Here is a 16,636-nt window from a genome sequence, read left to right as displayed (position 1 = left end):
GAGCCGGGACGGTGCGGGAGGCTGGGGTTCATCCAGCATCCTCCCGCCCCAGTCTGCCAGTGCCGTGTTCCGATCTCCTTACCCTTCTCACCTGAGTGTATCTTAAAAGGCAGAATTTCCTTTAAGCATCTGCTAGGCTGTGAATAAATTAGCATGGCTGTAACAAGCCGTGTTTGTGTACATACTTCAAATAACATACATTGCTTTGGGATTATAGTGTTAAGGCATTTGTGGGTTAAGCCATAGCTTTTTGTCTTTTGTAAGGGAAGCATAATTTTCGTTCTTATTTTTATTTTAAGCTTCGAGGAGCCTTTACAGGATGGGTGCAGCGAACTTTCCAGAGCACCCAGGCAGCTGCGGCCTCGCAGAACACCTGTGCTGCCGATGACAAGGCTGCCAGCCCTGTGCCCAAGGACTGTCTTGTTTGCTCATACAATGAATGGGACCCACTGGAAGAGGTCATCGTGGGAAGAGCTGAAAATGCTTGTGTCCCACCTTTTTCCGTGGAGGTTAAGGTAAACAACAAAAACTAATCTTAAATAGAAAATGTAGAATTTATATCTAAATTTACTTAAACTTTACAATGCATAAGGCGTGGTGTTATCTCTTTGGAATTCTTTCAAGGTAGTTTTTTACATCTGTGAAACTTTACAGCATAGCGATGTTAGTGAGGGATGTGCTTTTTTTCTTTGGACTTTCAGCTGAATTAGCTGTTTTAACAAAGTCACTAGCAGAGATAACCTCTAATATATGTAATATAGCCCTGATGTTATCAAAGTACACACACAAACTTTTGAGATGTTGGACTGATGAAACTTTAATTTGGTTTGAAGCTAAGTAGGGTTACAACTTGAAAAAAAAGCATTGTTTTCTACTTAATAGTCTGAGCAAGATTGAGCTCTGTATCTGTAGACCAACAGGACTCTTGTGTCAGACAGTAACTCTGAAGCAGTTTACTGAACTCCTGTGCGCTACAGTAAATAATTTGTGGAAATACTTAGTCCACTGTTCTTTCAGGGTTTTTCTGTGCCTAAAACTGCATCAGCAACTGAAATAAAGCTGTGATTCTTTGTTCTCTGGAATCTTGTATTTAAAACAGTAACACTCAAATAATGGACTTGCTCCAGATTTTTTTGTTCTTCACCTGGACTTTAAAGTTGCTGAGTGTGTGTGTTACCTGCATTTGTGGGTATGTTTTGGAATCTTTCATTGTTACAGTACAGCAGTAGCTGCAGGGCAGCATGTAATCCATGGCTATCACAGCAAAATGAGCTGGTGCATGGCTTCTACCCAAGAGACCTTAGTAAAAATTTAAAGGATAGCCTGACAAAGTTGACTCAGTTAAAAAAAAAAAAAGAAGAATTTTTATCTGACATTGAAAGAATGGCAAACAAAGATACTGAAAATAAGTTTAAAGTGCTGGAAATGGTCGTTTAGGGAAAGCTTGAGACTTCTCTTCCCTTAGCCCTATATATATATATTTTAGAATCTGTGTTATGTTTTTCAGAGGCTCCAAAGATATCCTAGCAGCTTCAGAGAAGGAGGTGAATGAGGGTTAGCATTTCTAATATAAAGTGTATGTATGTGCATTTAGGTAGGACTGACATAATGAAAGAGTAAGGAAAAAAATGTCTAACATTTTACATTGTGATAATAAATCTGGCAAAATTCAGTTTATAAGCAGTGGTCAGGGGCTTGCTTTAGGACCACAAAAATATTTCAAGTGTCTAACTTGCTGAAGTGCCACATGCTATACAGGTTTTACTGCCTATTTAGCCATAACTACTCACAATAGGTCAGAACTTCACTTTCTTTAACATGTGATATCAAAAGCTCAGTGAGGAATGCCACAGTATAGGATTACCTCTGCAGTTCAAATACCTGTGACTTAGAGTTAAAGCAAGGTTTAAATTTGCTTTATGTCAATTGCCAAGTCCACAACAAGGAATGGGAACAGAGCCAGTTGAGACATGGTTTCCTCGAATTTTCTCTGCTTTTGTCTTAAATATTGCTGTAGAAACTGCAACAGTAACACCGGGAGGGTGTCGCTGAATAATCCAAGCAGTAGTCCAGTCCTACCTCGACATTATTATTATTATTATTATTATTATTATTATTATTATTTAATAGATACATGATTGTTTAGATCTCCATGTGGCCAAGAGGTGAGGTGTGTCCTGTTCCTGCCCCTGTAAGCAGCAAAACTTGAGCTGATGGGTATCATGTGCTGTCTGCTGAGTGCATGAGGGGCACTGCTTATGAAAAATGCAGCCTAAAACTAATGAATTTTACACTTAAAAGGAAAATTCGAAGCTTTGGACGACCTGAGACACTACAAAAAATGTACCTCAGATTATAGCGGTTTGGGAAATACTTGTGCTGAGACTGTGTTTTAAGATTGTATGCGTGTTTATTTGCTAAATATTTAAATGCAGGAAGTATGGCTGCATTCTGCACTCTTTTCTACTTTGAGACAAGGGTTTGGTATACTCAAGTGTTTTTGCTGTGATGTGGGAATGATGTGCTTGGCATAAGAAGGAGGAAGGAAGGAATTGAATAAGGAGCCCTGCATCTCTGATGAATATTAATGAGCTGACACTTTATTGTGTATCCTTCTCAGAGCTTGAAACAGGCTATGTAGAGGTAAATACAATATTTGAAAACTTGAAAATCTTAACATTGAATAGGAAGATGTCCTGTTTGAATCAGCACTGCAATAAAAAATCTCACAACTGAGATGTATTCTGAAGCAGTTGAATCAAGCAGTTGAACTTCATAGCTTTGTATTCTGCAATGCTTTTCAGTAGATTTTGTGAATAATAATGCATTTTGGGTAAGGAGTATTATTAATTTATATCTTGAATAAGAAGATGAGAGTGTGTACATGTGTTTACCACGGAATAAGGCAAAAAGAATTTTGATCTGAATTAAAGTTTTAATATCCTAAATTTATTAACTGTCTTTACTAGGTTAATGGTATATCTTAATAATGTTAATTATTTTCCATGGCAAATGTTTAAAGTAAATAGCAATGATAGGGAACAATAATGCTGTTTCTTAAGGACAATCTTTCCTAAAACACTTCTGAAAAGAAATAGTTTGTTTTAAATGTTGTCTTTTCTGCGTCCTATCCATGGTCCTTTTTGAACATTCTGAACTGACTTGTATGTCTATGACCAAAGGGGCCTGAAATGTCAACCCTGATTTGCTATGAACTACATGTCCCAGCCATTTACCCTTTTCCCAGTTATTTGGAAGGCAGGGAATATGAGCAGTGTTACAGTGCTAACCTTTATTCTGTTCTAACTTTAAGCTTACACCATCTCATTAGTGCAACTCAAGTGTGGTTCCTCAGGTCTGAAAAAAAGCAGAGAGGAGCTGCACCTCTTAGGGATTGATGATATTCACATACACCATGGCTGGCTCTGAAAATAACCAGCTTCAATCCACAGGAAGAATTTATCTCATTAGCAGAACATGTCTCCATAGGAATGCTGAGCACTTCATGTGATCTGCATGTGACTTCTGACCAGCTGGCAAGTCTGAGGTGCTCAAATTACCCAAGACCTCACCCACAGAAAAAGCACAAATTCCCTCAGGAAGGATGGGAAGAAACTTCAGTACTAGAGGAGCAGGATGGCCATGCTGAGGCTCTCTGTGTAAACGTTAAGGCTGAATTTTCTTTCTTCTCTCTTACCTCTATAGCATGAGGCAAATCTCCAGAAACAGCAGAGGGAACAGCCTGGATTGTTAAAGGGGATCAGGGATGCCTTCAGATGGATGGCCTTGCCTGCTCAGGGCAGTGCTAGCACAAAGGAACATCATCACTCTGATTTTGGGGGAACACGGTGTTCTGGGAGGTGGTCAGGACTGCAGTGTTGGAGACAACCTCTTGTTTGGAAGGGCAGGTTCTTCTGCATCCCCTTGCTGTCCCTCCAGCTTGCTGTCATTCCAGAGGGCCCCATATGCACTTGCATCTCAGCTAACTCTGACTTGACAGAGGAACATCAGAGACATCAAACTGAAGCAGCAACATTTGTTTTGATTATATGTCTGGTTTTACTTACCCATGAGAACTGGGACATTATTTTGAATTTGTTTTTAATTTTAAGAAGGCTATCATAGCATTTCAGCAGAGGATTTAGGTCTGTAAATGTTGAACATGGCAGGTGAATTTAGGATCTTTTGCCTTTTCTAGACCGCTGCTGCACCTGAAGTATGGCTCCTTCTGCCAAACAAGGCATGTTCCCTGTACTTGGGATGGCTTTGGAGTTTCTGATGTCACCATTGTGACATTACTGAAGTGAGGTTGTAAGAAGGAGACTACAGATGTGTGCATTTTGCAGATGAGCTCAAGGTTGTTTTAATTAAAAAGCATGTCTGATAGCCTTATTAAATAGCAGAGTCTACAGTGTTTGCCATATTTGGAGTGTTTGCACAAGTGTTCTGTAATAAGGACCAAATGGCCACTTGGCAACACTAGCCACTCAATGCTTACTGAAGTGTAATGTAGTCAAAATATTGCAGGAACAGATAAAATGCACACTCCAACATATTAGGATCAAGAACAAGAAACTTTAAGCTTTAACAATTGCATCTTATATGTCTATTTCACTCCAAAATAACTGGTGCTTATTCTTTGTCACTTCATGTCCTTTTGTTCTAGGCAAACACATATGAAAAATATTGGGGATTTTACCAGAAATTTGGAGGCCAGGGTTTCCCCAAAGACCATTTAAAAAAAGCTATTGCTGAAATTGAAGAGATGTGCAATATTTTGAAGGGAGAAGGTGTTATTGTCAAGAGGCCTGATCCAATTGACTGGTCTGTGAAGTATAAAACACCTGATTTTGAGTCTACAGGTAAATCTTTTTCCATTATTGAAGGTCTTTTCTGTTTAGCTCTTGTCTGAGATATTTTGGATGTCATCTAGTCTACCTTCCAGCTAGGAGCAGGATTATCACCAGCACTAAGTGAGGTCAGTGACTGTTTTCTGTCACTGGCTTGGAAGATCTCCAGGGATGGAGATTCTGCCACCTGATTTACTGACTGGTTTCAGTGCTGGGTGAATTTCCTGATGGAAGACCTTTGCCTGACACCCAGCCTGAACCTCCCACACCAGCACCTCTTGCCAGGTTCCCTCTCTGTGTTGTCACTGCCACTGCCAAGAAGTGCTAATCTGTCATGGCCCTCAAAGTGGCTGGGGAATGTTTCTGCTTTGTCCCCTCCATGATAGTCCAGTGCTCAAAGCCCCTCTGACCGTCTTGATAGCTCTTTGTTGGATCCTGGAGTTGGATCCATCTTAAACTACGGAAGACAAAACAGTTGGAGGCAACACCTTACCAGGAAGATCCTCACTAGTGACAAGGAAATGTGAATGTCCCTTTACCTGCCCACATTCCTCCATCTATGGTTATCTGCAGTGGGAGCACACTGGCTCATCAAGCTTTGCATCAAGTCTGGTCCTCAGGCTTCTTCCATGTAAAATATATTTTTAATTTTTTCTAGTGGAATTCAAATTCATTGAGGAACAGATAATGTTAAGGAACAGTCTAATGGGACTGCTTTCTGCACTAGTGCTGTGTTCCATCAAATTCCTCCTCTGTGCTATTACTTCAAAAAAGGATAGTATATAAAGAAATGCTGTTCACTTGGAAAATTTGCTGCCCATCATCACTTTTTAAAGTCATCTGGGTAATGCATAAGCCTTGGTCTAGTTAATTTTCATTAGCCAAGTTATGAAGTGGAGGCTTGATGGTGGATGGCTTTCATCTAGCTGTGAGTCTGTTATGAGTGGGGCTTTGTAGCAAAAGTTCTGCATATTTTAAATGAAAAATATTACTTTGAAAAATTACTGGAGAATGTAAGGACCTGACATTATGTGCTGGCTTCCACACATTGCTTAGAATTATTTTTCCCATTATTTCGGATAGAAATAATGGTAAAAAGAAAGGGAAAAGTGCCTGAGCAGAAAGAGCTGAGAATTGTCTCATTAATGGCCACTTTCCTTTCAGGTATGTATGGTGCCATGCCAAGAGACATCCTGTTAGTGGTGGGAAATGAAATTATTGAAGCACCTATGGCCTGGCGTGCTCGGTTCTTTGAGTACAGGGCCTACAGACGACTAATCAAAGATTATTTCAACAGTGGTGCTAAGTGGACAACTGCCCCAAAACCCACCATGGCAGATGAACTCTATGATCAGGTACTGGTCTAATTTTCCTTCAGAACTTCAGTTCTCGTTATACAGAATTTTGCCGATAGTTTCACCCTGATATTTAGGATTCACAAAGCTGTGAGGGGGAATGGCACAAAACAACTCCGAAGACGTTTTTTCTTAGTGTATGCAAACATGTTGCAGCCTTTCCAGCTGAAACTCAGTGTGTGCAGTTAGAGAACAAGGAACAGGAAGTTGTGTCTATTAAATTCCTCCGCTTTGAATTGTTTTGGTTACTGGCTGTAACTGAGCATTACTAAATAGGAAGGAATGCTAGAAAAACATCACAGAGATTACTTTCAAGAATAAAGATTCCCTGAGAATGTCCATATGTCCTGGGTGCATTGGGAAAGTGGAAAATAATATATATTTTGTCACAGAAAAAAATCCCAACTCTCAATCCTTGTTTTGCGTGATGACTGGTATTTTGAAAGTTACATAAAAGAAATAGTGAAGGATCTAAACTGTATTTACCTTCCAAATATTTTAGTGAATAGTTTCTTAATTTTTTTCCTAATAATTTTGACTTGGACAATTTTGGTAGTTTCCTATAAGCCCCCAAATGCATCAGAACCTTGGTGACAGCATTTGCAATAAATGCAGTGAACTAGTTGTGAAATGATTGCAACTTTCTAGGAACAGTGTCATCAATGATACAAAGAAGACTTTGTTAAACAAAATTACCTTAGAGTCACCTTCAGTATTAGAAAACTTCTATTTTTCATTTGTGCTGGATTTTTAGATCTCACTTGTTCTGAATTGCCTTGTTTAATTTTAAAATTATTTGTAATAATACAGATCCATCTTCTAGCTTAAAGTTCTTCTCCAGTCCAAAATGTAGAAAAGTAAGGAGTCCACAACTATTAAGAAATAGCTTCCAGTCCAGTATTTCTGTCAGTGTGCAGTGATTTGTTGGACTGGTATTAAACTCCACTGGTAATGAATACTTTTGATCTGGTTCTGAAGAACAATTAATTTCTTGAGAGAGAAATCAAGAGACTCTTGTCTCTTATCTCATGACCTATTCTTCAATGTGCTCAAAGCCTTTCACTTTTATGTCCACATTTAGATTTTCTTTTCTATTCTAATAAGTAGTAACCAAAACCATCTCCAAGGAACACACTAGCTATCAATATTAACACATTTTCCTAATTTCAAATTACTCCCCACTAGCAAATTATTTAAGAACTTTCTTTTAATATCTCCAACCTAAAGTTGTTGTTCTCTTCTCTACAACTAGAATTATCCAATCCACTCTGTTGAAGACAGGCATAAACTGGCTGCTCAGGGAAAATTTGTAACTACTGAATTTGAGCCATGCTTTGATGCTGCTGACTTCATTAGAGCTGGAAGAGATATCTTTGTACAAAGGAGCCAGGTAAACAAAGCTTTCTTCCAACAGTTTTGGTATCTGTCTTAGAGACTGGTGCTTTGTCTTTTAAAATTCCTGAGCAGCGTTAAAATAAGAGAGTTGGCAAAAGAAACGCTCTTCATAGAATGTTTGATCTACAGGATAAGACTGCCTTCCAGGTAAGGGGTTAGCTGAAGGCACAAAATGCTCTGTTAAATTTGCTTTAAATATTTAAAGAAATAAAACCTTAGACAAAGTAAACTTGGATGCAGTTTATATTCGAGCCTAGTAAAGCTTAATTTGTCCTGTTTTTCAGGTTACAAACTACATGGGTATTGAATGGATGAGGAGACACCTTGCACCAGACTACAGAGTGCATATAATATCCTTTAAGGATCCCAACCCTATGCACATTGATGCCACTTTTAATATCATTGGGCCTGGTCTTGTGCTCTCTAACCCAGACCGTCCCTGCCATCAGGTGAGTGTACAAGGGGGGAAAGTGTTTTGTGTTTAAAAACCACTCAGCTGGGTTCATTCCCTGCTAGGTAATTACTGTTCCACACATTCCACTGTGTGCTGCTTCCATGGTTAAATAGGATGGAAGTAATCTAATTTTTAATGATGTATCAAAGCAAGCGCCTGGGATATACTACTTCTCTGAACACTTCCACTGCTTAAATATTTTAATTGTATCCTAAGAGGAATTGAAGGGCTTCTGCTGCTCAGATGAGAAATCTCCCTTTTATTTTCTATTTTGGAAGCCTCTCCTTAGGTGTTAATTGCACCAATGGCAGGAAGCTGGTAGTTGCTCAGGCATTCAAGGGTAGGGAAGAGGAGAGATATAGAAAACCTGCTACCACACTGAGAAAAAGCTAATATTGCTGAGCAGCACAATGAGATCAGAAAACCTTCCAGGCAGCAAGAGCACATCTCTGTTACAGTCATGTCACTGCACTGCAGTGCTTGAGGGTTTTTGTGAGGATCCCTGTGGTTTCAGAGGCTGTTCGAGCACAGGGGAATGGCTGAGCTGACCCTGAATCAGGCACAGAGCTGGGTGCTGCCCACTCTGGGCCATGTGCAGGGATCCTGAAAGCAACACTGACCTCTCAGCAAGTGCTTTCTATGCAAACAGGCTGATTGACTTGCTGCCTCCTTCAGCATCCATTCTGAGAATATAATTTTAAAAACAATCTTATTTTTTCCTCCCCTCTTCCCTTCCACAGTTTTTCATAGTGTTACTTGGAACAGGATGTTCTTCTTGGTCTCCTTGTATTAAACCCATGTTCTAGGACTTTTTTTTCAGGGAAAACTGCTGTCTGTGTCGGTAGAAAAGATAAATGCAGCTTTCTTTCACACAAACTGGTTTGGCCGTTCTGGGTGACCGGGGAGCGGCGGGGGTGTGTGTGAATGGTGCCGATGAAAGGGGGCTTTTCTTGAATGGTGCCGATGAAAGAGAGCTTTTCTTTAAAATCCTGGCAGGCCGGGCTGGTTATTGAGGGTTCAGGATTGGGGCTCCACCTCGTGGTAACGCTGGAGCACTCGCCAATACTCTGCCAACTATTCTGACAGCGAAGATGAAAAGTGAATTCTCCTCTGCCAAATCATCCTCCTCTTAATTTTAACTTACTTGTGTAAATCTTAGAGACACAAATTATTCCTTGGGATGCCCTTACATTGTTCTCTTTGTTGAATGAACTGCATAATTATTTTTCCTATCAAGTGTGAAGGAAAGGTAATTTTGTGTTATTTCTGATGGGTTTGTTTTTAGAAACATCAGTGTAACTTATATTAATGGCTTTTATAATAATGTGGGAAGAAATAACACAAGAAAAAGATAATTGAATATGTTTAAGTTGTTACCAATGCATTTACTTTACGAACTCCAAACTGTAAATGCTACCTTTTGCCTTTAACATATCTAGCACATTTAAAACCAATAGAAATAAATGCTATTGGTATGCAAAGTCTAAAAAGACTTTTAAAAAATGCTTGTATGAAAGCTGGGTTTTAGATGAAGCCTGAATGACGGCCAGCATAGTGAACTGAGGGCAGGGGATGTCCTGCATATTGGAGTACTCTGGGAAAATCTGGCATAGGTTGGAGGACATAATGTGATACTCTAAGAACCCTCTTGAGAATACATTTAAATTGCTTTTCCAGATTGAGCTCTTCAAGAAAGCTGGCTGGACTGTGATTCAACCCCCAGTGCCACTCATCCCAGATGGTACAGTCACCCTTCCTTTCCCAAGGATTCCAAGAGTACTCTTAAGGGTATTAAAAAGGAGTAACACTGGTACAGTCCAAGGTTTTTTCTCCTGTTTTAGATCACCCACTGTGGATGTCTTCTAAGTGGCTCTCCATGAATGTCCTAATGCTGGATGAGAAACGTGTGATGGTGGATGCCAATGAGACATCGATTCAGAAGATGTTTGAAAAGCTGGGTATGTCCTAACACACTTCTACATACACTTACAAGAAAATTATTGTGCAACCAGCCATTGAAAATGGAGGTTTCACTCAAAGCAGACAGCACTGGAAAAAGTACTCAAACAGCTGGATTAGCAAGTAAGAATAATTCAGTGATTTTTCTCCTGAATACTCAATTCATAGAAATATGGTCTTCTTTTGCCCCCTACAGCTTGCAGCACATAAAGGTATGAGTAGCAACTAAAGTTATTGCTAGGATGCCTTTGAATGAGCTTTTTAAATGTAAACTGTCCAGTTTGAGGTCAACATCTGTCTTGCAGAGGTTGAGTGCATTGCTGAATGATATAGAGCTGGGAATCCATCATTGCTGAAATTCTTTCAGATTTTTCTAGTTGCAAACCCATTGTACTTTAAAATGTCAAATTAAAATCACTTAGCCCCGGTATTTCTGCTCATTTATGGAGAATCTCAGTCCTGTAAGATGTAACTTCATGATACCATGGAATTCCTTCAGATATGCAGTGACAGGAGAACTGTATTTGAACATAAAATATGGAAGTCTTATCATGCATAGCTGCTCAGTCTTAGGTTGTTTTATTGCATGAGCAAAGAGTTGAGGATTTAAAAGTACTTGAAAGTACTTAAAGAACGAGGCTATTAATGCTAATCATGACTTATCTTTCACCCTTGAACTTCACAGTCTATGTAAGTTCTACATAAACTCTGGTAGTCAGAAAGTTTGAAGGACTGAGATGGGTCTACTGGGAGCAAAAGTATTGCTGACCTAGGAGGTAGATTCTACTGAGCTGCTCCTGAGCTCCTGAAAGTGCTGAGAAGCAAAAAAGGCAAACTCTGTAGCAGAGAAGTTGTCTGATCCTTCTGTTGGGACTTTGAATTAGCTGAGCCACAGCCAAAACATCCATCAGAGCTGAAAAGAACAGGTAGGAAGCTTAACCTGGGTAGTAAGAGCCTCTTTTCCCTTTCAGAGAAAAAAGGAGTCAGAGCTATCTACCTTGAATACTTCTTTTCTTGAGAGGCACTTAAAAGAGAACATTCAGTGTCTGAACCACAAGTGCTTACACATATTTATGAAAATGTGTCCTGATCATATACTGTAGCAGAATTTCAGCTAATTCTTCACATACTGCAAAACCTAAATTTATCTTTTTAGTACTGGCACATTATAACACATCAGACACTGGCTGTGCTCCAGGCCCTGTGTTATCCTGAGGGTATCACCAGAACAGACAGCCAGTTACGTTCCTAGTTTGTTCTCTGCCTAGAATTTGGGAAAACAAATTCTTAACAAACTAGTAGCAAATACCTTCCACATTTACATCTAGCCATGTGATCTGATAGAGTATCACCTAATGTTCTGATCAGACCCTGCCATGTGAAGTTGAGAATCCAATTTTAAAGTGTGCCTTGCATGTTTCTTGCAGGCATTTCCACAATCAAAGTGAACATTCGCCACGCCAATTCTCTGGGAGGCGGCTTCCACTGCTGGACGTGCGACATCCGCCGCCGTGGCACCCTGCAGTCCTACTTTGACTAGCAAAGAGCCCATAGCTAGCAATGGTTCAGCTTCTAAAATAGGCATAGGAAATGAGCAAATCACTGTCACTCTTGTTAAAATGACTGCATGAGCTCTAGTGCTTGGTAAGTGGTGTCCTCATCATGGTCTGGGTAATGTTTTATTCTTAAATACCCTTCACTTTCAGTAGGATGATTGAAACTACTTCCATCAGCAATACAGGTTTTCTGACTGCCTTTTTGAAAGACATCCTTCATCTGTGAAGCCTTTTCACATTGGCTTTGAATGTAAAAGCTTGACAGGATAGCTAAAAGGTCTTGTTAGAATAGCTTGGCCACTAATACTGGATATCTACCTCTGTCTAGTTACCTTATCAAATAGGCAGCTTGAAATGTGAAACTTGAATAAACTTTTCTTATTCCTTTTAACCACTTAATCTTTCTAATATATTCATATCTAATGAAGTTGAAATAGATGCAACTGTATAGATCTCTTAGGGAACCAAGTAATTTTATCGTGTTTTTCATGTCTAGCCATACAGATATTTACTGAGAATTTCCAATATGATCTAACTTTTAAGACATGTTCACTTACTTGCCATGTTCTTCTACATTTTCTTCTGATGCATGTCATGCACCTGAGTATTTTTTATATTGCTTTTTGTATTGCTGAAATTGGGTTTTATTTAACTTTTAAGTTTACAAATGATAGCTAATAGTCTGCTTGTACAGGTTTCACTCTGAGTTGTTTACATAACTTAAAAAGAGTCACAAAAGAAAAACCCAACAATAACTCCCCCCCAGCCTTAAGCTTCTGACATTTTACAACCCAGACTTCCTTCAGCTGTAGCAGATACAGAAATATGTATCAAACATGCCTGATGCCATGGAGGAATTTGAGTTTTGATTCCTGAATATGTACTTTTTATGCTAATAAAGTTTTTTGCATTCTCAATCTGTTGCCCTTCTGTTAATCTGTAAGTATGAAATGTCTGGATTAATACAAAATACACATGAATTTTGTATTACAATTACAATTTACAGGGGAATTTTTTTTCCCCCTGTAAAACTGGTAACATCTTAAACCCTTGTATAATGCAGAAAAACTTTGTAGTGTATCATTCATATACCATGTTTCTACTTCTGTTTTTCACAGAGGTGTGACTGGTAGGGGAAAGTACTACTGATATTTGTTGCTACACTGTGGAGGAATCTGCTCTTACAACACAGTGTACCCTGACAGAAAAGATGTCAGGCAGAACATGCTCACATACAAGCTGCATGGCCATAATTTAGAGTTGGGTAGGGCTAAACAGGTCAAATATCAACAATCTAGAATGCTTTGACATATGGAAAGAGGTAATTAGGCAGCTGCCAGCACTTAATGAGGTAAAGATGGGTGCCTATTTTCTCTCTAAAATCAAGGCTTTATAGACAATGGAAATTTGGAAATTTGTCTGAGTCTTCCTCTAACCAAGCTTTGTTTTCCACTATTGGCACTGGAGCTGGGCAGCTGCATTAGAGCAGCATGCACAGCAGGTCATCTCTCCCACTGCTCTGCATGCTGCAGTGCCAAAATGTCTGTGGGTCTTTGCTTGGCATAAGATACCAGCAGCTATGGCTGAAACCACTAGAAACTGGCTAAAAGTGGATTAATGTGCACCCTGGGTGCCTCCACGATTTATGTTTTTGTATCGTGTTATATGTGACACTCTGGCTTTATAAACATTTCAGCCTTTTCCCATTTTTTTTGGTTTGTTTATCCCTTATTAATAAAAAAAAAATCTTAAACTGTACACACAGTAGCAAGTCTTTCAGCCTGAACACCACCATTATGTTTCTGAAGTTGTTTGGGTTTTTTTCTGCCAGTAATACAAGTTCTTTTACCTTATCCACGCATTTCTTGACTGGTTTGGGAACAGACTTGTCTCTCTTAACATTCCAGTACTTACCTTCAGGGAGTTTTGGATGTTCACCTCATCTTTTTGGGGCATTGGATGCTGCAGTGACAAACCCAGTGCGATTAAAATTGTGGCCTTGTCCCATGTGAGGCACTTGGAGAAAAGCATATTCTGGAGCTGGCATGTAATGGCACGGGGGCTGGTTGTTAGCAGGTTTGGGTGGGTGTGTCTCTGTGCAGCACTTAAGGCAACCCAGTTCCTCCTGGGCTTTCCCCACAGCTGCAGGGAATGAGCTGGGGAAAGGGTGGTGGGCACTGTGCCTTGGCTGCCTTGCAGCTGCTCCATGACTGCAGGAGAACATTAACTGTTCTTGAAGTCATGCTTAACCTTCTTCTCCTCAAGTTCAGTGTCTCACCCACCCTATTTCACGTGCTCAATCTTGCCTTCATCTTTTTATGTTCACCACTGTGGCAGGTGAGTATCTAGCACATTTATGTACCTATTTTGAGATGACTGTGTGCTGCTTTTGGCTGGGACATAGCTAATTTCTTCACAGTAGCCTGGTCTTGGGATTTGTTTTGGATTTGTGCTGGAAAAAGTGTTGATAACACAGGGATGTTGTAGTTATTGCTGAGCAGAGCTTTCACAGGACCGAGGCCTTTTCTGCTTCTCACAAGGAGCTGAGAGGGGACAGAGCTGTGACAGCTGATCCCAACTGGCCCCAGGAATATCCCAGACTATCTGGGATATCTATCTCAGCATAGAAAGCATGGGGTGAGAAGGAGGAAGAGGGTGAAGTTTGGAGTGATGGTGTTTGTCTTCTCAAGTCACTGCTAGGTTTGATGGAGCCTTGCTCTCCTGAACAGCCTGCCCATGGAAAGTGGTGAATAAATCCCTTGTTCTGCCTTCCTTGTGTGCACAGCTTTTGCTTTACCATTGAGCTGTTTATTTCAACCCATGAGCTTTGTCACTTTTACCTTTCCAGTTCCCCATCCCACCAGGGAAAGTGAGCAAGAGGCTCCGTGGGTCTTCATTGCTGCCTGGGGGTAAAACACAGCAGTCTGACAGTTGTTAATTTTGGGCTGTCTCTACATTACTTGGAGTCTTTTCCACTGAACAACCAAAAAATAACTACTGCCTTTGCACTGGTCTTTATTTCCATAATTTGGGAGTTACTGGGCTGTAGGTTCTGTTAACAAAGCTATTTGCAAGCTCTCTCTTAAAATATTTGGTAATGATGGTGGATTTGTCTCCACAGCCATCCATGTCTCATTTTGTATATAAGATATTCTGACCTTATTGTGAGCTGTGTCTAGGACAAGAGAGGTTTAATCCTGACCCTAAATGACAAGTTTTCTCTAGGAAGTGCTGGCAAAGCTCAGTGACAGCAGCACTAGAGGGTGCTGCTGCGACGCCAGTAGCTTTCCTCCAGCCTCTCCTAAGGGATGTTTTAGAACCATTCTTTGTTTACCCATCTTGTTTCTGATGACGTTTTGTTCAAAGTCCTTGAAAACACCTCAAGGTTTTTCCCAGCTGTAGATATAATTTGTGTGATGATACATGAAGTATTGTTTCTCAGCATCAAAAAAGTACACATCTATACACATGAAAACAATGCCTCTGAGTGTAGGGACTCAGATGTTTCCTTAAGGGCTGGCTGGATTGTTCAGGCTTACAGAGCATGTCAGAAGTCAAATCACGGCCAAATGAGGATAATTGTTGCCCTTTTAATACTCCCTCACATGGGCTGAGCATCACATGTTTTGACATAGCCATTAACTTTAAAATTGTGGCCCAAAAGTCACGTTTATAGGATCATTCCCTGTTCTTTTAGATACCTTCTTGGGGTTCAGTTATGCCTCCTTCTTTACAGGAAATTAAGACCAAAGAGTGGTATTTTATTGAGACCCAATACAGGTGAGATTTCTGTGGATGATGTGGTCTGTCTTGGCAGTTCGTGTTCTGTCAGATTAATTCTAGAGTATTTCCTTCAGTTAATGAAAATATACCACTTGCTCTTAGAAATATAAAATATATTTGGAAGAACTAGAATTTAAGATGAACTAGAATCTATTACCATTAGCCTTAAGGAATTCCAACTCATTAGGACAAAATGCAATTTAAGTTTCTACAGAAGCAGGGATTGCTTGCAAAATGCACATTATTTCTTTTGCAAGTTGAAATACCTTCTTGGTAGAACCTCATTTATGCTGCACTTTTGAACAGCAAATTTAAATCCAAACACAACCTCTCCTGTTTCCTCTTTTGTTTATAGTGCTTCTGAGTCAGCAAGGCACTGAAATAATTGCTGGCTTTATAGGGGTGATGTTTATAGGGCTGTTGGTAGAGTTTGGCCCTATCTAGCTGTGACACTGAGCTGTGCTCAGGGGAGCTACAGTTCAGTGACCCAGCTTTTGTTACTCAGCTCATGCAGAACTGGTGAGGTTTTGTCCTGCAGCTGTCTAGTGAGCAATACAGCTGCATGGGGCATCTGTGTGGAATAGGAAGTGATAACACATTTGGGGCTTTTATAATATCATTGAAAGTACCATTACTTAACACTTCATCAGTATTTATCTAATACTTAATACATAAAAGTATTTGGTTTACCACAGGCTTTTCTCTCATGGGAGAAAATAGTCATTGCATCCTTCAGTGTGGTGGTGGCAATAGAGGGTGTGGGCTTGCTGCTCTCAAGAGTCAGAAATTTTGGAGACTGAGAAATTGCATACATCCCTCTTCATTTCAGGGTGAGAATGTGTGAAACCAAATCTCTTTGGTCTTGTGGTGGACTGGAGTTTCCTGAGCTGGCAACTCATGCTGCAAGGTGTTATGGTGCCCTAGGGAGTCCTTGAAAAGAAGGGTGAAATGGGAACGATGGTCTTGGTTTGAAACAAGGTTTGAAGAAACCTCATTCCTCAGCAAAGCAAAGGCCTCCTAAAGGAGTCTCCTGCAGCACCTTGTACAAGGTACCTGGCAGGCTTTCTGTGAAGGGACAGGTTTCTCCACCAAAACTATTCACAAAGCCCCATTTCTTAGGAGAACTCAAGGGCTGTCAGAAAGATGGTAAATATTGTCATGAAAGCAGGCAAAAGAATTATTGCAAAGACTGAATTACTTGGCCAAAGGTGAAAGAGGAAACCAGACTAGACATGGAGATAAATTCTCTGTCTTTTATGTGTGTGGCTTGTACTTTAACCACAC

At 40.0% G+C, this 16,636-nt stretch overlaps 1 protein-coding gene across 1 annotated transcript; it reads left to right on the top strand.

The window, feature by feature from the left end:
* Nucleotides 1–455: 455 nt before the first annotated feature.
* Nucleotides 456–12,486, top strand: GATM (glycine amidinotransferase). The gene is made up of 8 exons (XM_031055885.1): nucleotides 456–515; nucleotides 4,667–4,862; nucleotides 6,015–6,205; nucleotides 7,458–7,595; nucleotides 7,885–8,049; nucleotides 9,732–9,795; nucleotides 9,896–10,012; nucleotides 11,441–12,486. Exons 2-8 carry the CDS (start codon nucleotides 4,766–4,768, stop codon nucleotides 11,551–11,553), a joined length of 885 nt encoding a protein of 294 aa, XP_030911745.1. The 5' UTR covers nucleotides 456–515; nucleotides 4,667–4,765; the 3' UTR covers nucleotides 11,554–12,486.
* The last annotated feature ends 4,150 nt before the right edge of the window (nucleotides 12,487–16,636 follow it).

This window comes from Geospiza fortis, unplaced genomic scaffold (assembly GCF_000277835.1).
Source record: "Geospiza fortis unplaced genomic scaffold, GeoFor_1.0 scaffold171, whole genome shotgun sequence".
Taxonomy (NCBI): Eukaryota; Metazoa; Chordata; class Aves; order Passeriformes; family Thraupidae; genus Geospiza; species Geospiza fortis.
The sequence above is the reverse complement of the archived record's forward strand: the minus strand, read 5'-3'. Positions and strand labels throughout refer to the sequence as shown.

Bases quoted from the DNA above. Each gene is read 5' to 3' on its own strand.
- GATM (XM_031055885.1), top strand. From the start codon at position 4,766: ATGTGCAATATTTTGAAGGGAGAAGGTGTTATTGTCAAGAGGCCTGAT. The intron at 6,206-7,457 runs GTACTGGTCTAA...CTCTACAACTAG, and splicing joins CAGATGAACTCTATGATCAG to AATTATCCAATCCACTCTGT. The intron at 10,013-11,440 runs GTATGTCCTAAC...TGTTTCTTGCAG, and splicing joins GAAGATGTTTGAAAAGCTGG to GCATTTCCACAATCAAAGTG.